Raw genomic sequence first — 24283 nt, 5'->3', positions numbered from 1 at the left:
CGGGAGCCCCCCACCGCGGACAAAAAACGACTTGGCAACCCTATTCGCTATTTAATTTATTTATTTAACATGGAGTTAAAAGCTTCCTTGGCGGCTCCACTCCGTTGCTAAATGGCCCTTATGAGTAGGGACGTTTTCTACCCCTGTCCTCCTTCAACGTTTAAGGGGGCGGGTTGTTCTCTTAGCTGAGGATCGGGCAGCAAGGCCATGCTTATAACGATTTTCCGTTTCTGAGGCAGGAGAAGGCCGCTGGGGGACAGATGAATCGGCTTTCAATCATGTCTTGGCACAGAGGAATTACATGCAGCTCAGAGCCACCTTTGAGGCCTACAAGTCTGTAAGTATCCTTGTTCAGCAAAAGGGATTCTTTCAGGATGTGACTCTGGGCTGCCCACAGACCTGATTTACCAGAGTCAGCTATTCGCTACTATCATGCTTGAGAGCACGCTCGCTATAGCTACAAAGCTGAGACAGAAAATAATTAAAAGCACTGAGTCGCTTGTATATCCATTTCTGTTTCGGCTGCTTTCGGGTGGGAGGCTTTCTACTGGCAGCCCTCTTTGCCCACTGAAAAAAACAGCAATATGGCAGCATCATTCCAGAAGTGACACAAAGTAGCTCTAGGAACTTCCTGAAACATACCATAGAAACTTTTGCTGTCAAGTTTCTGGCAATTCCTAGAGCTACCCTGTATCACTTCCAGGTTTTTCCCAAAAGTGACGTAGCAACACAGCCAACTGCACATGTCCCCACCCCCCAGCCCTCCCACCAGTTACCGGGCTCAGCTTGGCAACGCTAATTTCTGAGTGTGTTCTTTCAACTCATTTCCAAGTAGGGTTGCCAACTCCAGCTTTGGAAATTCTTGGAGATCAAGAGGCAGTGCCTGGAGAGGGTGGAGTTTGGGGAGGGGAAGGATTTGTGGGAATGTAATTCCATAGAAGGAGCTGCAGTGGCTCAAGTGGTTAAGACGCTGAACTGCAGGCTGTGGAAGGTCAGTAGTTCAGCAGTTCGAGACCCGAGTGTGCCGCATGACGGAATGAGCTCCCGTCTCTAGTTCCAGCTCGTGCCAACCTAGCAGTTCGAAAGCAAGAAATTGCAATGAGATAAATAGGGACCACTTCAGTGGGAAGGTAACAGCGTTCCGTGCACCTTGGTGTTTAATCATGCCAGCCACACGACCACGGAAACGTCTTCGGACAGCGCTGGCTCTTCGGCTTGGAAATGGAGATGAGCACCGCAACCCTAGAATCGGACTCGACTGGCTTTCGAGCAAGGGAACTTTTACCTTTACCTTTAATTCCATAGAGACCACCCTCTGAACATCCACTGGAGATGCCAGGACCTTCCACATTCAAAGCACATGTTGACCACTAAGTTGTAGTCCCTTCCAATATGAACTCACCCAACTGCCTTATACCAAATCATACCCTTCAGCTCTGTACAGTCTGTTCTGTCTGGCAGCAGCTCTCCAGGGTCTCAGGCAGATAAAGGTCTTTCTCAATATCTGTTACCCGAAATCAGGCCCGTAGCTACATTGAAGCATTCTGGGGCCCGGCCCCCCGACTTCCTACCAAGGCCCCACAACTTCCCCACCTGTCAGCAGCGCCAGGGGCTCCATCCTGGCCTGGCAGCCGAATCGGGCAGAATCAATTTCAGCCGGCAGAAAGACTCCTGCGTGTCAATTTCGGCAGTAGGAGCAGATTGGGGAGTCTTTCCGCCAGCCAAATGTCCATTTTCGCCCCATTATAGCCTATGGGCCATTGAAGTCAATGGTGAAAACATAGAGTATATTCTAGGGGGTTGGAGGGAAGGTGGTTTGAGGGAGAGGCTCCAAACTTGCGGGGTAGCTGCTGGAGCCTCTACCCAAGATACCCACCAAGTTCCAAGAACATTGGACCAGGGGATCCAAACAGGTTGCCCCCATCCCCTCCATTGTTCTCTATGGTGGGGGAAAAGTAACCAGAATATACCCTATGTTTTCACTATTGACAGGCCCGCTTGCCTGGCTGCCTTGCACCGCTTCATGCCGTGGCTTATGGATGTGCATTTGATTCGTCTGAGCTGAATGCACCCCCGAAAATGGCCCATTCGGGTCCCTTTCGGGCTGCTGTGGATCGATTCAGATTCTCTGATCTGAATCGGCCCCAGTATATCAGGAGGAGGAGGAGGAGACTGGATTTATACCCCACCCCTCACTACCTGAAGGAGTCTCATAGTGGCTTACAAACCCTTTCTCTTCTACTCCCCACAATAGATACCCTGCAAGATAGGTGGGGCTGAGAGAGCTCTCTGGCGAACTGTCCTTGAGAGAACAGCTCTGAAAGAATTTATGACTGACCCAAGGTCACACCAGCGGCTGCATATGGAGGAGTGGGTTCTCCCAGATTAGAATCCGCACTCCTAACCACTGTTCCCTCTAAGCTGAGTTAGTGTGAGCTAGCTCACAGTTTTTTAGCCTCTGGTTCACAAATTTTTGTCTTAGCTCAGGAAGGAGGGCTCCAGAGCAAACTAATTGATGCAGGAGCCAAATTGCTCGCTCACAACTTTAATGCCAGCAGCTCACAAAGTAGAATTTTTGCTCACAAGACTCCATAGCTTAAAGGGAACATTGCTCCTAACCACTATACCAAACTGGCTCTCTGTTTTACAACTGCAATAGAAACACTGATTTTCTTCTAGTTTCCATCTTCTTTCTGGTTCTGTAGCCATGTCTTTTACAACTAATTGACACACACAAAGCTTTTCCCCACCCCATCATCATTCCTGGAAAAGCTTGCTTTGGACCAAGAGCAGGGCTAGAAAAAGAAAACTATAAATGTGATTTGTCTTCTAACGCAATAATCTCCAGCACTGCAAAAAAATATTTACATTATTATTGTCGTTTTGATTACAGTTGACCGGCAAAGACATTGAAGACACTATTAAGAGTGAAACTTCTGGAGATCTCGAGAAGGCTTATCTAACTCTTGGTAAAAATTGACTTTTAAATCATGAGCACTTGGCGTTCATAAAATGGGTCGGACTAAACTGATAATTTCAACGAATTCCCCCTTTCCCACTGCTGGCGCCCCCCCCCCCCCCCCCCCCCCCCATTTTTTGGGATCCCCCTGAAAATGGTTTTCATAGAGCAGGCTGCAGGGGGGGGGGGGGGTGAGAGACAGGGAGGTTCCATTCTGCTAATGGAAAATTTAGTCTGGATTCAACTCCATTACTTTAATTACCAGCACTGGATCAAAGGACTGGGACAGCCCCGTAGCTAGGGAGTTTTTTGGGAGGGGGCCATGGGGGGGGGCGGTTTTGAGTCAGTTTCAGCGTGCTGGTCAATTTCATGCTGTGGCACCCCCGGCTCAGCAGAAGGCCGCTTCTCTCCCCCCTCCCGCTTTTGACATCCTGCATAAATTATCCCAACCCCAGTTTTAAAAAGTGTGGCTGTCTTCCACCCCTGGTCTTTGCAGTCCGAAGATTTAAGTGGGGGTGTTTCTCAGTCAGAGTGCAAAGTGGCACGCAGGTGATGAGTTGAGGCACTTCGGGGACAGCCCGGGAGGGAAGTGGCCCAGAAGAAATGGGAGAGGGCCAGGCCCCGTGGGCCCCGCGTTAGCTACGGGCCTGGACTGGGAGGAGAGATATAGGACCATATTCCTATTGGGATTGTGGCAGAACGGACCTGCTCTGGCCTGCAGGCCCTGTTCCACCCCTCTCTCCAAAGTTTTCCCAAACACTTGGAGAAGCTATTCTCTCTTTCCGGTAACCCACTACCACCACACCTGACCTTTGTAGGAACTGCCTGCTGGGAGGGTCGGCTCCCAGCTTCCTTTCCAAGTTCTGAGGCCTTGCCTCTGTGTCTCCCATAGTCCAGCATGCAGTGTGGAGGCTAAAATAAAATCCGGCAATCAAAGAAAGTGGCATGTAATGTAGAGGGGAATTTCTGTTCCAATTAGGGTTGCCAAGTGCTTTTTGAGCAGCAGCGGGGGACTCCCGGCTGGCGGCTGGAGTGTGCGCGTGCCGCACACACGTCACCCGGAAGTGACGTGACGACACCGGGCACGCTGGGGGCGGGGCCACAACCATCCGAGGGAAAACCATAGAGATTTCCCTCGGATGACCATGGCCCTGCCCCCAGCGTGCCCGGCGTGGTCACGTCACTTCCGGGTGACATGGGGGTGGGGTTACCCCCGGGGCCCGATCTGCCCCCGGGGGGCGGGGTTTTCCCCGCCCCCCGGGGGGACTTGGCAAGCCTAGTTCCAATGTGGGTTTGGTAAAACAACAGAGCAAATGCTAGATGGGGAATGGGCCCACGATAAGGCTGCGGCAGATGAAAAATCTGAAAATTTCACTCCCACAATTCATAGTGTGCTGCCCAGAGAAGGGATATAGCCTAATCAAAAACACCACCCAGCATCTGCATACCATTTCAACAATAATCCTTAAACAGAGTTACTCCAGTAGCCCAATTTTGTCAGATCTCAGAAGCTAAGCAGGGTCAGGCCTTGTTAGTCCTTGGATGGGAGACCACCAAGGAAGTCTAGGGTTGCTATGCAGAGGCGAGCAATGACAAACCACCTCTGAACCTCTCTTGCATTGAAAACCCTACGGGGTCCCCATAAATTGGCTTCAGCTTGATAGCACTTTCCACCAACGCCAAAGCTCATCCGAGCTCAGTTGAACAGCCTGGATGCACCTCTTGTAGGACATGGCGATGTATCCCATCACACAGGGTCCTCGGTAGGGCTGCCAAATCCCCCCGGGGGGTGGCTTGCGGCCGCCGAAGAACTCAGAGGCGCCATTTGAGAGAGTTTATCCCTCAAATGGCTGTGCCCCGCCCCCAGCGTGCCCGGCGTCATGACGTCACTTCCCTGTGACGTGCATGCTGCGCGCACGCACACGCACCGGGAACAAAGCCAAAGTCCCCCAACTGCAGGTAAGTCCGGACTTGGCAACCCTAGTCCTCGGTTGTAAAGCCTGATGGCTGTCTGCAAAAACAGGTGGACTGCATTTTATACCTAAAAACAAAGGCTCCCAGAATTTCCTCCGAGACACCAAATTACTTGGCTACACATTTATACGGGGGGGGGATCCTTCTTGTTGATATGAGAGTCCTTATAAAATGTTACTCTTCAGTAAAGTGTGCAAAGGATTGCCAGGAATACTTTGCTACCCGTCTCCATGATGCTATGAAGGGAGCAGGAACAGATGAGGAAACGTTAATTCGCATCCTGGTGACGAGGGCTGAGGTAAGTAAGCCATGGCGGGGGGGAGTCTAAAAAGAACTGATTCTTAAAGATATATGCCAAAGTCCTGTAGAGATCAGGTGTGAGAGCCATTACGCGAGATCAGAGCCAGTGTGTGTACTAGTGGTTAGCTTGCTGGTCTAGGTCTTAGTGCCTCTGAATGTGGAGGTTCCCCTCAGTCACCACAGCTAGTAGCCAGTGATAGAACTATCCTCCATGAATCTATCTAATCCCCTTTTAAAGCTGTGTATGCCTGTGGCCACCACTACATCTTCTGGCAGCAAATTCCACATTTTAATCACTCTCTGTGTAAAGAAGTATTTCCTTTTGTCCATCCTGAATCTACTGCCCATCCAGCATCATTGGATGCCCTTGGGTTCTAGTACTTGGGGAGAGCGAGAAAAATTCCATTGCTCCTGATGACTCTGTGGTTATGGCCAGGAGCAGGGGACAAGGATGGTTCAACCAGTGCTGAGGGGAGTCTACGAACCTTTACCTTTATGCTCCTTCTAGGGATGTGCAAAAAAACCCCAACAACCTGGTATTTTGGGGGGTTTGGGTATACTGAACCTGAAAAATATTGGTATTTCTTGATATCCCTGAATCCTAATGCAGGTATGGTATTTGAATTTGGGGAATATTCGGGGATCCCAAAATTTTCAGCTCCATCATACCCTATGGGGACTATTATAGTCAATGATCCCCATAGGGTATAATTGAGAATCGATCATGGGATATCTGGGGCTCTGGTGGGGCTGTTTTTTGAGGTAGCTGCTGGTGCCTCTCCTCCAAAAAGCCCCCAAGATTAACAAATTTTTGGATCAGGGGGTCCAATTCTATGGGCCCCCAAAGAAGGTGCCCCCATCCTCCATTGATTGTATTTAAAGGGGTTGCAGTCCCTTTAAACACCTTTGGAGTCCATGCACTGTGGAATCATGTGGCCTGGAGAAGGCGTTGAAAGGGTCTGTGATCCATTTAAACACCCTTTAACTTTGTCTAGCCGGTGGTCCCGAAAATCCTGAATATTTTCAGGATTTTCAGGGCTTAGCCATTTCGGATAGACGAACAATAACCGAAATCTATATCTGGCGAAACGAATACCTGAAAAGTACCAATAAGGTATTTTCCAGGTATATTTCTGGCTCTGATTTAGCCGAACACACACCCCTGCCTCCTTCCCACCTGAATAAGATTCTCCTTACCATTCAACATATTCTCTGTAGGAGTGTTGCCATTTCCAAGGGGACAGAGGAAGCCCTGCCCTGGATCCCCAGTTCCCTGCCACTGCTCAGCAGAGTGGTGGTGGGGAACGGCGGGTTGATTTTGCATCACCAGAACACCACTTCTGGCACAAAGTGGTCTTTGTCACCATGCCATGACGCCACTTCCAGTGCAACCCAGAAGCACCAGCATCATACTAAGGCGACGAGCTAGCACTCACCCAAAATCTTCTGGGTAAATGCTACAGCATCACCCTGGTGTAGGGTTGCCAGGCCTCCCCTGGCCACCAGCAGGTGGGGGGTTGCCAGATCCAGGTTGGGAAACTCCTGGAGATCTGGGGATGGAGCCTGGGGAGGACTCAGACCTCGGTGGGGTACAATGCCACAGAGTCCACCCTCCAAAGCATCCATTTTCTCCAGAGGAACTGTTCTCTGCCATCTGGAGATGAGCTGTAATTCCGGGGGATCCCCAGGACCCATTTGGAGGCTGGCATCCCTACCCTGGTGTGATGCCAGCGCTTCCAGGTCGTGCTGGAAGGGACATTATTGCACAGTGACGAAGATCACTGTCCCCCCCTGCAGTAAGTACCCGCCTCCCCCCATCTCCTGCTGGTTGCCAGGCTATGGTGCCAACCAGGGGTCATTTCGTAGAAAAGGAGGTGCAGGAGCTCATTAGCATAACTCATTAGCATAACTTATTTGCATATGCCACACCCCCTGACATCACTGGAAGTGTGTCAGAAGGCAACAACCTCTGCAACTTACCTGGCTGATTCTTGCTCCTCATGGCCCGGGGCTGCTGGGAGCAGGGGGTGGGGCTTGTTGCATGTGCCCGCCCCCTGGGCGCTTTACTGCCGGAGCTCCATTCCTGTGCGCTCCTGCAGGAAATTACCCCTGGTGCCAACTCTACTCTGTAGTCTGGAGATTGGTTGTAATTTTGGGAGAACGGCAGGCCCCACTTGAGGTTGGTAACCATAGGCAATGGTGAGGAGGACACCTATCCTGGGAAAGCTTCTAAAACCCTCCGTAGTGATATGATGTCCAGATCGTGCCCCTCCCCATTAAAAACGGATCCATTTTTTAAAAGAACTAATTTTGTTAATTCCCTTGCTCCTCAGGCACCCTTGTTCTTGGGAGGCCACAATTAAATATCCCCAATAAAACAACTGCGCTGAAGGGACCAGTTTCAAATTCTACTTTCGTTTGCATGTCACTAGTTAAAGCGTTTTAAAGGCCGGCTGAACCTTCCTTATATTTACAACAGTAAAATAAGATAAAATCCCCCGATAATATCGCTCTTAAAATTTGCTCTACATTAAAGAAAGGTACCGAAGGTAATGTTGACATCATCTTTCAAAGGCTATCGCTATATTTTGAACCAGAAAGCTCTTTTATTTAGTGAGAAGCGATTCACATTTCAAATGCTCTTCCTAGCCACGTAGCCTTCACTTTTCCACCATGAGAAACCGTGCCAGAAACTGTCCCAGGCAAAGCCTTTCTGGAAGATGATGTCAGACTGTTTAACGTATGAAACTGGGATTCTGATTCTGCCTACCCCAGAGACAGCATGGTGTTGTGGTTAAAGTGCCATGCTAGGCTCTGGAAAACCCAGGTTCAAATCCCTGCTCTGCCATGGAAGCTTGCTGGGTGACCCTGGGACAGTCACACTCTCTCAGCCTAATCTACCTCACAGGGTTGTTGGGAGGGTAAAACAGAGCAGATGTCAGGGTTCCCAGGCAAATCACTCTCCACACCCGCTTTCTTCAGTGAAAGGTCTATTTAGAGGTTTGAGATGCTATGGGTTCAAACTCTTTGTCAGGACTAAGGTGTCAAGGTGGGAAAGTCATGTATAATTACAGTCCCAAAATTCCATTCATACACGTCAGCAATACTACAAAGACCATGAAAGATATACGGTCTACAACTAGCCAAACACAGACTCTGCTTCAAGGACACTTCCCGTGTGAAATATATTTTTGAGGCGCCATGGAAGAATCACCGAAGCTAGCCTCCCTAAAATACTACAGGCATTCACTCCCCCCCTCAGGAATGCAATGGCAGGTGAGGGCAAACGATAAGGACACAGGAATAACAAATGTTTGGGTGCAGGGAGCAAACAGGATATAGAAAGCATGACTGCACTGGGTAGAACTACAACATGTACAGTTGGTCAAATGCCCAAATGCCCGAGTCTGACAGCAAAGGAGAATAATGTAAGCTGCTTTGGGTTCCCATTGGGAAGAAAGGCAGGATATAAATAAAATAAACTAAATAACATGCTTCTTCTGAATTATGTGGGAAGAATGCCAAGAAAAATCAGAAAAGTTCTATTGTATGCAGTCTCTGCAACACGTGTTGTTTTTGTCCGTCTTTTGGGAAAGAAATATTCTCCGAATATACAAGAATGGCAGGGAAAATAAAAAGATTATTTTTTTTGTATGGTCAAATTTACTTACCTTCTGAAAGTCAAAATCTTTACTAAAATAGACAATTGGAATCAAGCTATAGAACGTTGTGACAATATTGGCTCTGTATTGCATACAATTTGGTTAGGAATTACTATTGTATGTTGTATTTGCTTTTTCCCCTATGTACTTTTTTAAAATTTAAAACTTTAAAGCAAAGAAAGAAACCATGCCTGAGAAAATAGCAGATCTAACAACAGAGCTAGCAGTGTGACTGTTGCTTAATACTACCAGAATGTGTGTCTAGGATTGCTTCTGGAAGTTCCTTTTTCTGGGATTTTGCTGATGTCAATGGTAGCCATTTCCAGGGAAGGGACTCTGAATGATAATACCCATTTAAATTATATATTTTTTTCATTCATACAATGCTGCTTTGGGCAGATTCTGAAGAGTAGCAGATATAAATATTTTAAATAAATGTAATACCGAGGGAAACATGTTGCTTGCATGGTTCAGACAGTTGCCTTACTATCCAAAGAGCGGCCTTGATCTCATTGAACTAGAAGATCACTGTTTCTGGAATTATTGGGAGACATTTTTTGTATGTCCCAACTACTTACCCAAAGGAGGTATATAGATACAGGAAATCAACAGTAGAATTATGCAGACATCTGAATAGGCCCTAAGATGCCTCTCCACTGCCAGAAGTTAAAGCTCTAACACAAATCTCAAGGCCTTACCCTGGAGGAGAAGATAGGCACTAAAGGTGCAAAGCTCCATATTATCTGATCCCCTTCAGGATGGACACTTTGTCATATCACACCGGTCTTCCCAACAATCCAGGAAGACAGTGGCCACCTTCACACATCCTAAATAATGCAGTTTCAATACACTTCAGCGACTATTTGCAAGTGGATTTTGCTATTTCACACTGGCCCCGTTCATACGAGGCAGTTTGGGCCGGGAGCGGGCCGGATTGGAGGCGCATCAGACGGGCGCGATCCCACGGCAACATCTGCCTGGCGTCGCCCTCCCGCCTCCAACCCGGCCCTTCCCCCGATGAAGCGCCTCAAAGATGAACCACCTACCTCGGTGGTTCATCCGGTTGAGGCGCTTCATCCTGGCCGTGGGATCGGCGGTGTGTCTTGCCGCTGTCGCATCCCCGGCCCCCTGCCGTACTGCGCATGCTCGAGCATGCGCAGTACGGCAGCCTCCCCCTCCGACTACTGTCGTCCTCCCCAGCATCTGATCGTGCCGGGGAGCAACAGAGCGTAGCAACCGGGATCCGTGGGATCCCGCCGGGGCGTTTCTTTTTTGCCACGGCTTTTAAAAGCCGCGCGTCGCCCCATCTTTTCCCTGCCGTGTGGCAGGGGCCACTGTAAAATCCATTTGGAAAGTGGATTGAAAGTGCATTATTTAGTATGTGTGAAAGTGCCCACTAATGAAAGACCTATCTGGTTGGGTCCCTAACAGGATGGGAGATCAGTCCTCTTGTCCTCTGCAAGGCAAAATTGGTAACAGAAAAGCAAAACAAGGTCCAGAACTCCTGGGAGAATCTTAAACTCCAACTCTTCTTTGTTCATTCTGTCTGATTTTGGGCAGGGTTTGAGAGGGGCACAAGTGATAGCCAGAAAATTGCAAGTGGAGGTTATCGGGGAGCTCACCTATCTTCATACACGATTTCCCCACGTGTTTAAGCTTGGAAGCCCAAAGAGAGTTTCCCAGACTGGCAAAACTGTGGCTCATAATTTCTTCTTCTGTCTTCCCTTTTAAGATTGACCTTCAAACAATCAAGGAGAAGTTCCAGAAGATGTACCACAAGTCTCTGGCAGCAGCCATCCAGTCTGATACTTCAGGAGACTTTAAGAAGCTGCTGGTTGCTCTGCTACATTAAGCAATCCTAAACATATCTGCTTGGAAGTTAGCACCATCGTAGTCAGTGGTGCTTAGTCCCAGGAAGGTGTTCTTAGGATAGCTCTATAAGGATGCAATCCTAAGAACCCTTATCCAGGAGTTAACCCCAGGGATTGAATTGGGACTTTCTTCTGAGTAAATATGCATAGGACTGTACTGCATGTCACAAAAGATGCCCAAATTATAATCCCAGGACGTGATTATGTCAAATACACACCTAGATATGACCATGCATGCTTATATGTAGTAAAAACATTTTTTAAAAAAAGGAAATAAACTATTATGTTGTTTTCTATGGGATATAAAACTGATTCAAATCCTAAATAATGTTGGTGGGTTGTATCTCATGACTTTGTTCCACTAACGGCAGAACTCTCCACTAAAACGGATTCAAATCCTAAATGATGTTGGTGGGTTGTATCTCATGCCTTTGTTCCGCTAACGGCAGAACTTTCCACTAAAACGGATTCAAATCCTAAATTATGTTGGTAGGTTGTATCTCATGCCTTTGTTCTGCTAACGGCAGAACTTCCCACAGGCATAAGAAGTCACTTTCGCCTACAGAGAGCTCCTTCTGCCAGCCGAAATTTTCACCATCAGTGGAACAGATTTGTAGGATACAGCCCAGTGATATCCGGATCTTCCTGTGCACAAACAAAGATGGTTATATATATTTTTAAAGTGCATACAGTCAAAAATTCAGTTAATATGTTTCTAAGGTGGCAGTGTTATTTGGAGCATCTACCTCCAGTTTTGAAACAATTTCATGGGATTCCAGTGAGTGTCCAGGCCTGATTCAAAGTGTCTGTTTTGACCTCTAAAGCTCTGAATTAAGTTGGACTCTTCTGTGTGAATCTCCCCAGCATATGTGCTTTATTAGCTGGCAACACAAGGCAGCAACTTCACAGTGGTGGCATCGAAATTGTGGGATCCCCTCCCAAAGGTAGCCCATATGCCTTTCTCGATGATGTCATTAAGGGGAAAGTTGATTACACATTGTGTAAAGAAAATTCCTTCTCCTAGCTGTCCTGAAACTACTGCTACAGTTCACTGAACATACGTGAACGCATGAAGCTTGCCTTGTATTGAATCAGATTATTGGTCCATCATGATCAGTATCGTCTGCTCAGACTGGCAGCAGCTCTCCAGGTTCTCAGGGTCAAGTCTTTCACATCACCTCCTACCTGATCCGTTTAGCTGGAGATGCTGGGGATTGAACCTGGGACCGTCCGTATGCAAAGCAGATGCTCTGCCACCGAGCCACACACCCTTTCAGCCGGTAACAGGAAAACAGAATTGTAGGGATCTTCCTACTGTGTGAAGCCAAAGGCTGGTTATAAAGTGAAGTGAAATGCCTTGCCCCACAGGGTTAGTGCCAAAGTTTGCAGCCCCAAAGGCATGGTTACCAGTCTCCAGGTGGGGCCTGGAATTCTCACAGAATTACAGCTGATCTCCAGACTAGAGATTAGATCCCCTGGAGAAAATGGAAGCTTTGGAGGGTGGACCTTATGGTATTGCATCCCTGCTAAACTTCCTCCACACCCCAAACTGTCTCCCCAGGCCCCACCCCAAAATCTCCAGGAATTTCCCAAGCTAGAGTTGGCAACTCTATCAAAGGCTCATTTCTGGGCTTGCATTCGGCGCAGGCTCAGAATTTATAACGTGCTTTTGCTGGCCGGTTTTTTTAAAGAGGACAAGTAACTGAAGAAATTGAAACTGTTCAAGGTTTTCTTTTCCGTGGCCCCATCATCAGCTGTAAGGGAGACTGCAACCAAGAAATCAGAAGCAGACTGGGAACGGAAGCCATGAAGGAGCTAGAAAAGATTCCTAAGTGTAGGGATGTGTCACTGGTGACCAAGATCAAGTTCATTCCTGCCATGGTATTTCCCATTACTGTGTACAAGTGTGAAAGCTGGACAATGAAGAAAACTGACAAGGAAGAAAGTTCATTCATTTGAAATGTGGTGTTGGAGGAGAGTTTTAGGGATACCATCAGGGGTCATTTCCTGCAGGAGCACGCAGGAGCAGAGCTCCAGCAGTAAAGAGCCCAGGGGCCGGGCACATGCAACAAGCCCCACCCCCTGCTCCCAGCAGCCCTCAGTCAGAGCAAGAAGCGGCCAGGTAAGTTGCAGACCCCCTCCCCCAGTTCCCCGGTCCACAACAGTCCAGTGGCACATTTAAGACCAAGTTTTATTCAGGTACAAGCTCTCCCTCCTCTGTGAGGACAGATCTGCACGTTCCCCCCCCCCCCCCATAAAAAATAGTTAGCAACCCAGAACAGTCCAGTGGAGCCTGAGTGGTGGGTGTTGCCTTCTGACAAACTTCCGGTGATGTCAGAGGGTGTGTGGCATATGCAAATAAGTTATGCTAATGAGCTATGCTAATGGGCTCCTGCACCTCTTTTTCTACGAAATGACCCCTGGATGCCATGGACTGCCAAAAAGTGGGTTCCAGACCAAATCAAGCCTGAACTCTCCTCCCTAGAAGCTAAAATGACTAAACTGAGGCTATTGTGTTTTGGTCACATTATGAGAAGGCAAGAGTCATTGGAAAAGACAATAACACTAGGAAAAGTTGAACGCAGCAGGAAAAAAGGAAGATGCCAATAAAGCTGAATCACTTGCTGAATCACTGTACGAGTCCTTTGTTAGCGCGATCTAACAATTGGCGACGAGGATGGGATGTTAGAGCAGGTAGGCAGCCCTGCGGACATCCACACTTCGGACTCGGAAGAAAGCGGGCAGAGCACAGCAGCCGATCCGGCGGAGGCGCCACCAGCTCCGGTGCCCAAGTCTCCCCCGATGGCTGGAAGCCAGAAGTTCGAGTGCTTCGAACCCTCCTCAGAAGACTGGGACTCCTACCTGTCCAGGTTCGAGTTCCATCTGGAGACCCACGACATCACCGATGAGGCGAAGAAACGAGCATGCCTCCTGAGTTCCTGCGGGAAGGGGACCTTCGACATAGCCAGGTCGTTGGTGGCCCCAACTGATATAAAGACTGTCACCTACGCTGACATCACGGAGAAGCTTAAGGCTCACTATTCTCCACAACCGTCGGAGATCGCCTGCCGGCACGCTTTTTACAAGCGGAACCAGGCCGGAGGCGAGACCATCGCAGATTTCGTGGCGGCCCTTCGCAAAGCCGCACGGCCATGTAATTTCCACAACGTGGAGGAAGCCCTCAGAGACCGTCTCGTCTGCGGTCTCAAAGATGAAAGGCTGCAACAGAGGCTGTTCGCCCGCACCACCCTGACCTGGGCAGTGGCCTACGAAGAGGCCGTGGCCGCGGAAGCAGCGGAGAAGTCCACGAAGGAGGTCCGCCAGCGGGTGGCAGAGCCCAGTATACACGCTCAACGAGACAGCGAGGGCGAAGACGCGGATGATGACGTCAACGCGGTTCGAGGCAAGCGGACCCCAGCGAAGACTACCAACGTCAAGCCTTGCTCCGGTTGTGGCGGGAAGCACCAGCGCGGCTCCTGTTGGGCTCGTGATGTCGACTGCAGAGCGTGTGGGCGGCGTGGTCATCTGGCCAGAGTCTGCAGATCAGCGAAGAAGGATCCCTCAACTAACAACCGGTCAGCGCAGAGGGGCACTCCAGTCAGCACCCAAGGCAAGACCCGTTCCTCAGCATCGGAAGCAAGCTGCCAGTTGACGGCGACCTTGTCGAGCGCATCGGCCGTAAATCGCACCAGCAGCCAGGGCAAGATCACCGTGACTCCACTCCTCGACGGCCGACCCTGTACAATGGAGGTGGACTCAGGATCGTCCGTGACGGTGATTTCTGCCGCGTCCTGGCGCCAGTTGTTCCCGAACCGAAGCCGGCGGCGGCTCCAGCCTGCGGGAACCAGAGTGTCCGACTTCCAGGGCAACCGAATTCCCTTGGCCGGACGGGACTCTGTTACTGTTGAGTATAAGGGGAAATGTGTTAAACTGTCATTCCTGATTGCAGAGGGAGACCGGGTTAACCTGCTAGGGTTAGATTGGTTTGAGCCATTGGGCATCGGTATTTCTGGGATTAACAGGATGTCTGAAAATAAATGGGGCATGCTGTACGACCTGTTCCCTGATGTATTTGCCGAAGGGTTGGGAAGGTACAAGGGCCCCCCGGTTGCGTTTGACTTAGATCCGTCAGTCAAACCTATTAGGTTGAAGTATCGGAAAGTACCTGTGTCTCTCAAACATAAGGTGGAAAAAGAGATTGACAAACTAGTTGAGCAAGGGGTTTTAGAGCCAGTACCATACAGCAAATGGGAGACCCCGATCGTAACCCCTGTCAAATCAGATGGGTCCATACGACTATGCGCCGATTACAAATGTACGATTAACAAGGCGCTGCAGCAACATTCGTACCCGGTCCCGGTAATAAGCCACATTTTGGCTTCCCTGGGGGGTGGCAAGATTTTCGCCAAATTTGACCTGGCCCAGGCATACCAGCAGTTGCCTGTCACCCCGGAGGCTGCCGAGGCCCAAACAATTGTAACCCACCAAGGGGCTTTTAAAGTGAACAGGCTGCAATTCGGGGTCAACGTAGCACCTGGGATTTTTCAGGGCCTCATGGAACGTCTACTAAGGGGGGTACCTGGCACAGTGCCCTATTTTGACGACGTGCTGATTGCGGGCGGGTCTGAACAGGAACTACTGGACCGGGTTAAAGAGGTCCTCAGGCGTTTTCAAAATGCCGGCCTCAGAGTTAAGCGCTCAAAATGCACGCTCGGGGTGGAAAGTGTGGACTTCCTGGGGTTTCGCATTGACGCAGAGGGAGTCCACCCCACGGATGAGAAGGTATCTGCAATCCAAAACGCCCCCAGGCCGGTGAGTAAGAAGGAGCTCCAATCCTTTTTAGGACTCCTGAATTTTTATCATGCGTTTTTACCGCATAAGGCATCAGTGGCGGCCCCTTTGCACGCGCTTTTGCACAAGGAGGCAAAATGGAAGTGGGGGCAGGCCGAGGAAAAGGCTTTTGTGGGAGTCAAGGAGCTGCTGACATCTAATGCCGTACTCACGCATTATGATGAACACAAGCTCCTGGTGTTAGCTGCTGACGCTTCACCGTTTGGAGTAGGCGCAGTTTTAAGCCATCTGATGCCTGATGGGAGCGAAGCGCCTATCGCTTTTTATTCTAGATCACTATCTGCGGCAGAGCGGAACTATGCCCAGATAGACAAGGAGGGTCTGGCGTTGGTAGCGGCTGTCAAAAAGTTCCATGATTTTATTTTTGGCAGACGATTTTTGCTGGTCACTGACCACAAGCCGCTACTGGGGATTTTTGCGCCCGATAAGCAATTGCCAAACATCATGTCCCCACGCATGCTTAGATGGGCGATATTTTTGCAGGCTTATGATTTTGACTTAGAGCACCGGCCTGGGAAAGCGATTGGGCATGCGGATGCCCTCAGCCGGTGCCCGGTGCCGGACATTGGCGCAGACCCTGCCCCCGCCTGTGAGGTCTTGGCAATTGAGGAGCTTCCTCGACCCCCGGTATCATCCAGGGACATTGCAGCACACACGGCCAAGGATAGCGTGCTGTCCCGAGTATTAAACTGGGTTTGGAGGGGGTGGCCGGTTGGAAGCGTTGAACCGGAGTTCGGCCCTTACAAAAGCCGTCAAAATGAACTATCCATTTCTAAGGGCTGTGTATTATGGGGGAACAGGGTGGTGGTTCCTGACAAACTCAGGACGAGAGTGTTAGAGTCGCTGCACGAGGGTCACCCCGGTATGGTACACACCAAAGCGTTGGCCAGAGGGTATGTCTGGTGGCCGGGGCTGGACAAAGAGATCGAAGAATGGGTACGAGGGTGTCCCAAATGCCAGCAAGTCAGACCCGATCCCCCACAAGCTACACCCCAAGGCTGGGAGTCATCTGGTAAACCCTGGGCCAGATTGCATATAGATTTTGCTGGCCCTCTCCAAGGGCAAATGTTCCTAATTGTGGTGGACGCTATGTCCAAATGGCTGGAGGTCGTGCATATGAAATCGACCACATCACTTGCTGTGATCCATGCGCTCCGCCGACTTTTTGCCACCCACGGGTTGCCTGACGTCATCGTCAGTGACAACGGGCCTCAATTTGTGTCTGAGGAATTTAGGCTCTTCCTCACGAGTAATGGCATACGCCAAATGACTTCGGCCCCTTTCCATCCGGCATCTAATGGCCAAGCCGAACGGATGGTCAGGACGGCCAAAGAGGCCCTGGGTAAAATGGACGAAGGGGACTGGAGCCAGAGGCTGGGCTCCTTTCTTTTGCTGCAGCACACCACCCCCTGTAGTGCTACAGGCCGTAGTCCGGCCGAATTGTTAATGGGGCGGAGACTCACGACCCGTTTGAACCGTATGCACCCAGACCTATCAGAAGATCAGTCCGAGCGTACCACTGCGCAACCGAAGGTGCGCATGTTTGAAAAAGGGGACAAGGTTTTCGCACGAAATTATGCAAACGGGCACTTGTGGCTTCCTGGGGTTATATCCGACTCTGTGGGTACTCGAATGTATGTGGTGCAGTTAGCTGACGGTCGAATATGGCGGCGCCACATAGATCAGTTAAGGAGACGTTGGGCTAGGGACAGCGCTGACTCTCCGACGGCTGAATCCCCTGATGTCGAGTGGACACCCCCAGAGCAGGCGGTGAGTACCGAAAGGCCCGGTACTGTCCCCGAGTCAGGGCAGAACCCTGTGTGCGGGGCTGAAATCCCAGTCGAGTCTGTGCCTGATCCAGGCTGTAGTGAACCCCACTCTGACCCACAACCTTGTCTGCCCATGGAGCCTGCACCGCTCCGCAGGTCCCAGCGTTCGCGGCAAATGCCGACTTATCTGAAGGACTATGAGTGTAAATACTGTTGGAATAACTGATGTACAAAGGTTGATTGTATGTATGTAAATAATAAAACAATTGGGATGATGGCTTAACTTAGGGGGGAGGAATTGTAATGTATTGAAATGATTACATGAATCACCTCATAGGACTCCCATGTTAAGCTTCGAGCCAGACCAGGGCTCCTCTGAGCGAACTTCCTATTGGTCGCTTCGTAACAGCGACCAATCAGAACGATACCATTCCCTAGGAGGGAAAGACTCCCATTGGTCTTTATCCTAGCAATCTCATTGGTTGTTATTTGTAAATAGGCGTGGCTACATTAGCCCGGTTATGTTTAAAAGGAGCATAAGCTCCCACTGTTTTCTGTTCTGGTTTCTTACTGAGTTAGTGCTTGTTCGTTACTTCTAAATAAAGCTGAATCACTTGCTGAATCACTCTACGAGTCCTTTGTTAGCGCGATCTAACAGCCCTCATTTTGTAAGACCTGAGCAGAACAAAGTTTTGGAGAACGTTAATTCCTAGGGTTGAAAGTGACTTAACAGCACTTCACACACACATACACACAAATGATTGAGTCACCTCTTAAGCACAATGCCATAGAAATGCAGACAATCCTAGCCCAGAGTCCTACCTGAGCTATAGAGATTCAGGAGCCCAAAATGCAGAGTGGACATTCCTGCAGACAGGAAGAGAAAGAGGTTTTGTGGGAGGGGGGTACTGCAGCATATAAAATCCCTGAGCACATATAAAGAACTGTCTTTGTACAACAAGGAGGAAAGACGCCACATTGACTCTAGAAGAATCAAGACTCTAGATAGCCGGTTTGGTGTAGTGGAGCATGATTCCCCCCTCCTCCACATGCAGCTGCTGGTGTGACCGTGGGTTAGTCATAAGTTCTCTCAGAGCTGTTCTCTCAAGGGCAGTCCTCGGGAGAGCTCTCTCAGCCCCACCTGCCTCACAGGGTGTCTGTTGTGGGGAGGGGAAGGGAAAGGAGATTGTAAGGTGCTCTGAGACTCCTTCAAGCAGGCCCGTATCCAGGATTTTGTAATTGGAGGGGGGGGGACTTTAAATAAGTCAGGGGGCACTAATGCCACAAAATAAAAAATAAAATTAAAAACTTAACCTAGAGGTTGGCAACCCTACATGCATACCAGAAGCAGAAAAGGGAGAGGCAGCTATTAAATCCCTACTTCCCCAAAGTGCTCAGCGAAGCGTGTTGATCTATGGCATCATACCCCATTGAAGCTCCTCCCTTCCACAAGCTCCACCCTTCTCAGGGCCCACCCCCAACATCTCAAGGTGTTTCCCGTCCTACAGCTGGCAACCCTAGTTTGCAAAGAAATCCAAAAACTTTAAAAGGTAGGCATTGAAAATTGTTCCAGAAGTTGCCTGCTCTTATGGTTATCAGCTCTTAGGTGGATCCTGGAGTCCGCCTGTGATTACAACCGGATCTCCTGACCATAGTGATCAGTTCCTCCGGAGGAAATGGCAGCTCGGAGGGCATCATATCCTTGCCAAGATCTTTTCTTGTCCCAGTCTTTAACCCCAAAGTTCCAGGAATTTCCCAGTCTGGAGTGAATAACCCTAGCTACAGAGCTCACTTCCCCCAGAGAAAATGGCGGCTTTGGAGGTAGGGTTGCCAAGTCCATCTTCCACCCCCAGCGGGGGACTTTGGGGGCGTTCCTGGAGGGGGCGGGGCATCCCTGACGTGATGACGTCACGTTGGGGACGTCCGCCGCCACCCCCCTCCCGCCCGCGCGCCGGATCTCCAGAAAAGGCAGTTTCCTGCACTTAAAGGAGCTGGCGTTTCCCTTTTAAGTGCAGGAGCCGGCGTTTCCCCTTTAAGAGCAGCCACGGGTCCCTTTTAAGTGCACGAAGCTGGCATTTCCCTGCAAGCCTGATCTCAAGCGGAGATCGGGCCTGGGAAGAAACACAGGCTTGGGAGGAAACACGGGTTCCACACACTTAAAGGGAGAGAGAGGGGTGGCTGTGGGTGTTGGGGGCGGGTCCCCCCCCCCAAAATGGGGGACTCCTGGCAAACCGGAGGGGGGGTTGGCAACCCTATTTGGAGGTTGGACTCTACGGCATTATAACCCTCTAAGGTCGCTTTCCAAATCCCTCCCTCCCTCGGCTCCACCCCCAAATCTCCAGTAATTTCTGACCCCAGAGCTGGCAACCCTAAATGGTCTCTTGCTTTGTGGCTCCAGCGGTCCATGGCTGTTCAGTTAATGTGCAAGCAGGAGTTTCCACGTGGGAAGGTCTTGCTTGATTTCCCAAGTCTCGGATTCTCAGTGGTTAAATACTAAACCCACGGGCCCACCTTAGCTTGTAGCCTTTAGCAGCAGTTAGCAGAAATGAAAAGTCCTCATAGTCAGCCGTAGAAAGATTTGGGCTGCTCCTCTGAAAAGACCCTAATATTTACAGAGCAATAGGGGAGGTGATGAATGTGTCCAGGTGTGTTTATTTAAAATCATTTATTTGGATGCCTTTTCCTGTCCCAGTTCTGCCATATCATCTCATTTTATCAACACGGCTGCGAGGAGGGCTAGGACGGAACATGGCTTGCCATGACCACCCAGGGAGTTGTGCGGCTGAGCGAGGATTACATCCAACAGACAAGTAGATTACATTTTCCCCTCCTCAAGTATATCCACAAATACAGTCGTGGCAGAGAAAAATAACTTTGCTACAAGCCAATAGGAGTCACAATTGTTATTACAACCTGCCGTAAGAAATATTATCCATATCATTTTCTGGTCTGATCAGTAAATGAAGGTCTAAAGAATCCTGAACTTCGGGTTGTGGACTTTTATTGTGCTTCTCTAATTCTTTCCATTGCCATTTATTTACAGTATTTATATACAGCCTTCCCAGGACTGGGAAGTCAAGGGCAGCTCGCAAAATGTGAATTCCCTAAAACAACTCCAGTAAAACAACCACAAGGCTGTTTAAAATACACCGGAACAAATAACACACATGTTGTGAAACAGAAGATTGCTGAAAGCTGCACGGGGCTGCCATCGAGCTGTCTCAGGCAGTATCTGGAATGAAAACTGAGGTATCCTGTTCAAAAGGAATCGTGTCCCAAATTAGGAGTGGGTGGGATTTACTGGAATCACCACATCTTCTTTTGCATTCAGGTTCTTTCTACACTGTATGGCTTGGTTCCCCCCCTTTTTAACTATGACAGCCCCCACGAGTATTTCCATATAAATATGTTGCTTTGAGTCTCACTGCGTCATTGGTTCTGTAGTCTTGACTGAGAAACCATGGAAATGACTATCTTTATAGACCACCTGTAGACTGCACAGCACACCATACACTGCAATTTAGGGCAAAAAAAAAAAAGTAAGGCTGCGATCACATGCACTAAATAATCCACTTTCAATGCACTTTCCAACAGGATTTTGCCAGTTCACACAGTAAAATCCAGTTAGAAAGTGGATTGGAAGTGGATTATTTAGTGTGTGTGATCGCAGCGCAAGTATGGCAGCATGGAGAGGAACAGATGGAATCTAACAAATCCATTGCTCATTGTCAAGGATTACAACTTGGGAGCAGGGCAGGCAATTTCAATAACGTTAGTACTCAGTTAATAACTCTACATAGTTATGAAGAGCAGTGGTGCAACGATATCTTCAGTATTACAGTGGCATTATCCTTTACCTAAGGAAAGAGCAGTAAGGGACCTCATAGTCTGTTTTTATGTTATTCATGTGGACCGCTCCATGTTCTCATTAGCCTACAGAAGTCCAATCCTTAGGGCACCAGGGGTGGCAGTAGGGCATCCTGCTGCCTTTTTTACCTATACAGTGGGCACTGCAGTAGGGTTGCCAGACCCCACAGTGGAGGTGGGGATCCCCAGCTGCAGGCCCCAAGGCACACGTGCCGATCAGCTGATTCTTGGGAAACTTAACCTGAAAAAGAGGGAGATCCAGCTGACATGCAGCAATGTGCCTATGTCACTGACCATGTGACCTGGAAGCGACGTCATCACATCGGGGATGTCGGGGTGACGCTCTGTATTTGGGCAAAAACTTTATGGTAGGAGCCAAATTTACCATAGAGTTTTTGCCCAAATACCATAGCATCGCCCTGACATCCCCGACGTAATGAAGTCACTTCCTGGTCACATGGGCAATGTTGTAGGCAAGTTGCTGTACATCAGCTGGGCCTCCCTTGTGCTCCCAGTAAGTCCCCCCAATCCTGTCCCCTAGCTACAGTGGGGCTATTGGGGGCTTTGCCCCCTTCCTTAAAGGGCCAGATCCACAAAAACATTTTGAGAAGATTTTTTTAGAAGAATGGGGGTGCCCATGGGCATGGGTCCCCTGCTTCTTCTCAAAACATATAAAGGCTTTAAATGCTTTTGAGAAGTAGAGGGTGGCACGCACCCCTTTCCCTCCCTCAAGATTTAAAGGAGCCTCCAGTTGATTGGCGGGCCATGTGTTACCCGCTGATCAGCTGAAGGGTCCTTTAAATCTTGCAGGAGGGGAGGGAGAGGAGTGGCCACCAGCAGCTGGGCTTGGGGGCAGATTGGAGCTGACATAAAAATAAGAGCAGCCCCACCAGTCCCACCAGAAAATATTTTGCCCCATAAGCCACAAAATCCTGGCTACAGGCCTGCCCCAATCCCCCACCAGTTGCCAGGAGAACCTGGCAACCCTACACTGCAGGATCAGTATGAAGTCTAGATAGAACTCAGGGAAGACCTACCAGTACATTGTACTTGTTTAGATTGTGGTAGACAAGCAGGAACCCATGAGGTTTCACAGGGGTATCTTATTGTCCACACCATTGGTCCTCTTTCTCTTGCCATCTTCACTTTCCTTCCTTCCCTCCCCCTCGCAAGCCTTGCAGGTTCTCCTTTCCTGTTTTTTCCCCTTTCTCCACCACCCTTCTCCCCCTTGGTTCTATATCCCCCCCCCTCTATTCTAGCTTTACCATCCCCCATCTTCCTTCTTGTATCCTGCCTGCTCACTTTTTCTTTTCCCTTCAATCCACTTCAGGTTTCCAAACAAGACTGCAGCAGCCATTTGGGATTTCCTATGCAAATAGATTATTGCTAGAAAATCCAAAATGGTTGCCAAGATCTTCAAAATCTCATATGATCACAGCATTTTAAAAGATTTTTCTGTTAGTCCTCCCCATTTTGAAAAGTAAGGTTTTCCCATAAACCCCTCATTTGTAAAAACATCCCCTTTTTCGGAACCTGTCCCTATTCCACAGATTTTTAATCCACACTCTGGTCAAGTTAGATATATAGGTTGATAGCAGTGGTTTCATGTCTTCTGTGGGGGCCTTCCTTCTTTTTGGATGTTGTGGACTCATGCCTCTTTAGTGTGAAAGGAAGCATTTCCTATGGTACGTCCTTTACCGTCACCACCACCACTGTTTTCATGTTTTTGTACTAGGCCATATAGAAGAAGAGATTGGATTTATACCCCGCCCTTCACTACCTGAAGGAGTCTCAGAGTGGCTTACAATCTCCTTTCCCTTCCCCTCCCCCACAACAGACACCCTGTGAGGTAGGTGGAGCTGAGAGAGCTCTCTCAAGAACTGCCCATGAGAGAACAGCTCTGAAAGAATTTATGACTGACCCAAGGTCACACCAGCAGCAGCAGCATGTGGAGGGGTGGGGAATCTGGTTCTCCCAGATTAGAGTCCACGCTCTTAACCACTATACCAAACTGAAAAATAGAAAAACATTTTTTAAATGAAACAAAGTTAGAGTCCAATGTTAGACTAAGTCTGCATGCACACGAAAGCTCACACCTTGAATAAAACTTTGCTGGCCTTAAAGGTGCCATCGGACTCTAACTTTGTTGGTGCTATTGGACCCTAACTTGTTCTATTATTTCAGACCAACATGGCTGCCCACCTTGATCTATTTTTAAAATGAACCAGTTTACATTTAGGAATGTCTCTTTTTTTGAGACTTTGACATCATAGGAAAAACCTCGAGTTAATAGGAATAAGCCATACAGCACATCAGTACTAGGCAATATGTAACATTGGCAGGTAAAAGCATAACCTCCCTTAAGGCAAGAAAAGGATCATTCGAGGTCAACGGCACCTTCATTCCATTTGAGGCAGAGCCAGAATTAGAAAGAAGCCTCTGCAGGAGGTTGGGAGGAGGCAAAGGTCTCTTGGCATCAAGTCAAAAGTAGCACCAGTCAGTTTAAACATTTGGGTCAGATTCTGAGTTCATCTGGGGTTTGCTAGAGGAGGACTCAGATCAAGACCTCAAGCTCAAGCAGTCTCGATAGAAAGCAGTAGTGCTGAATGCTGTGTGTAACTTCTGCTCACAGTGTGGGCTCTTCTACCATGCCTCCTGCCTAGGTTGGCCAGCTCCGGATTGGGAAATTCCTGGGGATAGAACCTAGCAATGCTCCCTCTAAGCTGTGGAGTCCTGTGAGCAAAAATTCTACTTTGTGAGCTACTGGCATTTAAGCTGTGAGCGAGCGATTAGGCTACTGCATAAATTAGCCTGCTCTGGAGCCATCCTTCCTGAGCTAAGACAAAAATGTGTGAGCCGGAGGCTAAAAAACTGTCAGCTAGCTCACAATAACTCAGCTTAGAGGGAACACTGGAGCCTAGGGAAGATGTAATTTGGGGAGGGGAGGGATCTCAGCAGGGATATGATGTCACTTTGGACTTTGGTTTCTCCTAGACTATGGTATACCATAGAGTCTGCCCTTCAAGGGTG

General features: G+C 49.1%; 1 protein-coding gene across 1 annotated transcript in view; it reads left to right on the top strand.

The window, feature by feature from the left end:
* The window catches only part of ANXA13 (annexin A13), a 36638-nt gene extending 25891 nt beyond the window's left edge, over positions 1-10747 (top strand). The window contains exons 8-11 of the mRNA XM_015428961.1: positions 236-337; positions 2894-2969; positions 5119-5231; positions 10628-10747. Coding sequence (XP_015284447.1) covers positions 236-337; positions 2894-2969; positions 5119-5231; positions 10628-10747 — 411 coding nt within the window. The remainder of the gene's footprint in view (positions 1-235; positions 338-2893; positions 2970-5118; positions 5232-10627) is intronic.
* The last annotated feature ends 13536 nt before the right edge of the window (positions 10748-24283 follow it).

The sequence above is a fragment of the Gekko japonicus genome, unplaced genomic scaffold, assembly GCF_001447785.1.
Source record: "Gekko japonicus isolate JY-2015 unplaced genomic scaffold, Gekko_japonicus_V1.1 scaffold1004, whole genome shotgun sequence".
Taxonomy (NCBI): domain Eukaryota; kingdom Metazoa; phylum Chordata; class Lepidosauria; order Squamata; family Gekkonidae; genus Gekko; species Gekko japonicus.
Note: the sequence above shows the minus strand (reverse complement) of the source record. Positions and strands in the feature narration are given on the sequence as shown.